Genomic DNA, 5,191 nt, shown 5'->3' on the forward strand with positions numbered 1-5,191 from the left:
TCGGTCTTCCTTCCACAGTCTAAAAACACGGCTAATAAATCTGCTTTTAATTGAGTCTACATACGTTTACATGTGCCAATGCACCAGAAGGTCACCTAAATATGTCTTTAAGTGAAGGGATAAATTCGCCCAACAGAAGCTGGATTCGCTCCAGCAGCCCGTAAACCCGAAAGGGATTCAGCAAGTTCTGAAGATGGACGGATAGATAGCTGGGATAGATTCAAGTGTGGCATCTGTGCTCAGGAAAAAACTAATTAAACAAATATGCTGGCGTCAATATATCACCGTTTGGATAATCAAAATTTCTAAAATAATGCTAAGGCATAAAATTACAATTCATCTTTTAATTTGATGCTATTTTTAACAAGTGATACGTCAAACATTTATATGGGCATAAAAGCCAAAATGATGTTTTTGGTGTTTTTAATACGTTGTTGTAGCATTTTTGTCATAATGGAGGACATGAGCATGACATGAAATTTAAGTTTAAAATTCCATGTCTGAGTATTTCTTTACTCAAATCATTGTGAAGTGGGAACAGACAAAAACTTGATATTTGAAAAGCTTGCAGTTGTTACGTATAAACTACAACAAGTGGACCAGAAGCTCCATTCTGATGCATCCACTTGAAGATGAATTGATCCATTGCTGCAGGGGTGTCGAACTCATTTTGGTTCAGGGGCAACATTCAACCTGTCTGACCTTAAATAGGACGAACCCGTAACATAGGCAGGCTTACTTCCGGCCAACGGTCCCATCCACAACTCGAGAAATTATTATTATTTTTTTCATTTTGGCTTTATCACAATTAAAATACCACTGGGAATGTGTTTAAAATAGATCAAAAGATTAATAGAATGTGACTTAAAGCTGCTTTTAAGTCAATCATTTTGTGGTATAAATAACGTTTGAAGGTGTCGGTCTAGATTGTAGGAGTGGGCAGCATTTTGAGCTTTGAAGCCTTTCCTGTTTTCAATTATGTCTGGGTTTAAATTTTTGGATTCTGGTTGCCTGACAGATTCTCCCAAAAGCTCTGGCTTGGCCGTACTGGATGGTCTCTCGCAGGCTTGGACTTCCACCCATTCTGACATATGCAGACTCTGTTTTAGCCAACTGGAAGCTAAAGGATCCCACAGGGTAAGGTTTGTTTTTTTATTTATTTTCCCCAAAACTGATGTTTTTTCTGGTTTGCAGTTAAATATGTAGATTATTCTACTAAAACTGCTCCTGTTCTGTCATTTTCCTTTCAGGGACATGGAGATTGGGTAAGTTTGAAGTTCCTTTTTCTAAAATTACTCTCACATTTGATTGTTGGATGACCTTCTTGTGATGCTTTACTCAAACTTTCCTCAAAAAATACAGAAATATGGACTTGATATTTTCCTTTCCCGGCGGAGAGACTTGCAGGGGATTTTTTATGGTGTCATTGCTGGTGGAGATGGCTGCAAGCTCAGGCATAGCGGTCAGTGATGTCAGCCCTCTTCCTCTTTTTCATGTTTACTCTTTCTGACCAGTAGTGTACTGCTTCCCATCAACCCCTTCTCTATCCCTATCAACGTGATATCCGCATTTTGCTCCCACGTGACTTACATTTGAAACTTTCAACTTTGATCAGGGGGCCTTGGAAGTGATGCATGCCATGAAAATCTCAGACCTCGTCGGCATACAGAAAGGTCTAATCAGAGTAACTCAGTCTTTGAAGAAAATGAAGGAAACTTTCCAACTCATGCACAGTAATTTTCTGCTACTTCAACATGAATTTAATCAATCTATATGCAGGGGCCTTTTATCAAGGCTCGTAAATTCACGGCAGGGGAAATAACTGAGATTGTGCTGTGCCCAGATCACGTGGAGGCGACGGCGTTTCACGGAACGTTGCGAATTTTTGTGTCAGGGTAAGTTATGAGCTCCTCTGACACACTTTTTGATTTGTGCAGATGTAAATGACATTTAGCATAAATGATAGCAGATGACATCTATGTTTAATTTCATTTCAGTCATGCTTGATTGTGTGTTCAAATTGTCTAGGTGGCGGGACAACCCCATGCTTCCGAGGGGGCTTTTGTATGAAGGTGTCAGCACTGAGCCAATTTTTCTGTCAGGTGGAAGTGCAGCTCAGAGTTCAGCCATTCAGTGCTTTGACGCTTTGCTGTGCATCCAGCATGAGGAGGAAGCAGGTAAAACATTTTAATATGAAATGCTATTAACCCGTAAAACACCTGAGGCACTGCCGGTGACACTTAAATACAAAATCCTTAACATCCCAGCCAGCAAGGCCAAATTGGCCCCATATGGTTTAACAGGGTCAGAAAACATACGTCACAAATGGGTTTGTCCACAGTTTCCATGGTGGCTCCACCTGGGTTTGCCCAGATTGGGCTAAGTGGAACTCAGTGGGTTGGCTCGCTATGCTTGCCAGTCGCTTGCTGGACAGCATAGTGTGCTAGCGGGATCCACTGTAGCGAGCTCTGTAGCGAGCTCTGCTGTAGCAAGTTACTGAGCTCCGCTGTAGCATGCTAGCAAGCTCCATTGCATCGAGTTAGCGAGCTCTGTTGTATAGAGCTAGCATTCTCCCCTGCAGCAAGCTAGCAAGCTCCATCGTAATGAACTAGCAAGCTCCGCTATAGCATTCTAGCGAGCTATGCTGGCCAATCGCCTGGACAGCGTAGCATACTAGCTAGCTTAACTGTAACAGGCTCTGCTGTGATGAGCTAGCAAGCTCCACTGTAGCGAGCTCTGCTGTAGCGAGCTAGCAGAATCTGCTGTAGCGAGCTGTGCTGTAGCGAGCTAGCGGGCTCTGCTGTAGTGAGCTCAACTGTAGGAAGCTCTGCTGTATTAAGCTAATTAGCTCTTCTGTATTGAACTAGCAAGCTCTGCTGTAGCGAGTTAGTGAGCTCCACTGTAGCATGCTAGCAAGCTCCATTGTATTGAGTTAGTGAGCTCTGTTGTATAGAGCTAGCAATCTCCCCTCTGCTGTAGCGAACTAGCAAGCTCCACTATAGCATTCTAGCGAGCTATGCTGGCCAACCGCCTGGACAGCGTAGCATGCTAGCTAGCTTAACTGTAACGGGCTCTGCTGTAATGAGCTAGCGAGCTCCTCTGTAGCGAGCTCTACTTTAGTGAGCTCTACTATTGTGAGCTAATCTTTAGTGAGCTAGCGAGATCCGAAACCTCCACTGTATCAAACTAGCAAGTTTTGCTGTAGTATGCTAACAAGCTAGCAAGCTCCGCTCTGGCATGCTAGCAAGCTCCTCTGTAGCAAGCCAGTGAGCTCCTTTGAAGCGAGCTAGCAAGCTTCAAGAGAGGTCGCTGGCTCAATACAGTGGAAATGGTAAATGGCGAATACTTGAATGATGCTTTCTACATTCCTTCGAAGGCCCAAAGTGCTTTACAGTCACAGACCCATTCACACATTGATGGTGGCTCCGCTCCCGAACGCCAACCTCCCATCAGAAGCAATTTGGGGTTGTGTCTTGCCCCAGGACACTTCGACACATGGGTGGGCATAGCGAGAATCAGACCCACAATCCTCGACCGCCCTACCGCTGCACCACAGCCGCCCGCTAGCTCACTACAGCTCCTTTATATCCTCCTTTATACCTTGCTGGCTGGGGTACCTTAGCTTTTCAACTATTAACAGGATCAACATACTTTCAGCAGATGTTGAAGGAGAAAAGTGGCGCAAGCAATAAAAAAAAGCAATTAAATTAATTACAGCAAATCAAAGAACATAAACACTGGAGCTCCGGTGTTTAAGGGTTAACATTTTTTTGGGGGGAAAAATGTAATATTTTGATTTATTTAACGTCTCTGCTGTTTTCATTGATTCACCTTGCACAGGCGCCTTCCTGACACGCATGAGAGATTATATGCTTCCTCCCCACCGTCAGCTGATAGAGACTCTGTCTGTCTGCTCATCGCTGCGAGACTTCATCACGGCTCGCTCCGGCTCCGACCTCTGTCAGGCGTACAACGCCTGCGTCTCCGCGCTGGTGGATTTACGGAACTATCACCTCAACACCGTGGCCAAATATGTCATTGTTCCCGGTAACAAGGCCCGGTCCTTGGGCTGCCCCTTCAGGGGGGTGGGAACGATGCTGAACAGCACTGGGACTGGTGGATCCAACCTCATGGTTTTCCTTAAGAGCGTTCGTAACTCCACAGAAAAAGCCCTGATCACAGAGAGGTCGACAACTTCAAGAGATGCAGAAATGTAACTTTTTCATTCGCTGTAACATCTTTTCATGCACTTTACCCACGAGGTGTTATCCACCAGAGACAATTGCACATTTGTATTATATTTGGTCGTAAATGAAATAAAATTACGATTTTTGCTGCATTTAATTTAGCTATAAACAATAGTAGGAAAAACTGTTAGCTTTCGAAGGACAAACTTGATATCTGTAAAGCCTCGTTTCTACAGAGTGGTCCAGTGCGGTCAGGTTCGGTAAGTAGTAGAACAGTACGGTCCAGCTAATTCTGGCGAGTGTTTCCCCTCAGTTAAACCTTGCTCCCACTGAGTCGCTTGTTTTCAAGGCGCATGCGTGATGTTGACCGCTAGCGTGTTATTGTAGTGCGATGACTAGAAAACAACAACGGAAGTCATCCAGCAGCTCGTCTTTTTATTGCTTTACTTCTAATATCGCCATAAAGAGGAAAACGTTGGAAACGAGACGGTTGCCGCTGTTGCCACCTGTTGATTAGCTTAAAGTGATAACGACATTAGAAAGCTCCAGTATAGCGCTATGCTAACGTTTCCATTTTCCTCTTTATGGCGGAATTCTTCTCAGCCTCCCACAATCTTCTTTCAAACAACATTAAATTCCTGTTTTACACAATGTACAAAAAGTCATTTAAGAAAAAGACGAGCTGCTGGATGACCGCCATTCTTGTTCCTTTTCTAGTGTTTGCACCACAATGACGCATTGACATGCTAGCGGTCTAGATTACTTATTTGTCGTGAAAACAAACCGCTCAGTGGAAGCGAGGCTTAACTGAGTAGAAACACTCACCAGAATTAACTGGCCTGTCCCGTACTCCTCCTCCCGTACCGGACTGCTCAGTGGAAACGAGGTTTAAGTTGGGATTGCACCTTAACGCAGTGGATGTGGTAAATTGAGCAATGCATCTCGAACCACAAGAAGGAGTAAAAACTCTGCTCTTAAAAGAAGTTATCAGTGATATTTTCTTT

The 5,191-nt window shown here is 44.0% G+C and overlaps 1 protein-coding gene across 1 annotated transcript in view; it reads left to right on the forward strand.

Annotated features, from left to right (window-relative positions):
* LOC112161927 (indoleamine 2,3-dioxygenase 2) overlaps positions 1-5,178 on the forward strand; it is a 10,552-nt gene extending 5,374 nt beyond the window's left edge. Inside the window, exons 4-10 of the mRNA XM_024297482.2 lie at positions 1,019-1,137; positions 1,251-1,265; positions 1,363-1,462; positions 1,616-1,733; positions 1,844-1,895; positions 2,029-2,177; positions 3,841-5,178. Coding sequence (XP_024153250.1) covers positions 1,019-1,137; positions 1,251-1,265; positions 1,363-1,462; positions 1,616-1,733; positions 1,844-1,895; positions 2,029-2,177; positions 3,841-4,217 — 930 coding nt within the window. The 3' untranslated portion in view covers positions 4,218-5,178. The remainder of the gene's footprint in view (positions 1-1,018; positions 1,138-1,250; positions 1,266-1,362; positions 1,463-1,615; positions 1,734-1,843; positions 1,896-2,028; positions 2,178-3,840) is intronic.
* The last annotated feature ends 13 nt before the right edge of the window (positions 5,179-5,191 follow it).

Source organism: Oryzias melastigma, linkage group LG15 (genome assembly GCF_002922805.2).
Source record: "Oryzias melastigma strain HK-1 linkage group LG15, ASM292280v2, whole genome shotgun sequence".
Lineage (NCBI taxonomy): Eukaryota > Metazoa > Chordata > Actinopteri > Beloniformes > Adrianichthyidae > Oryzias > Oryzias melastigma.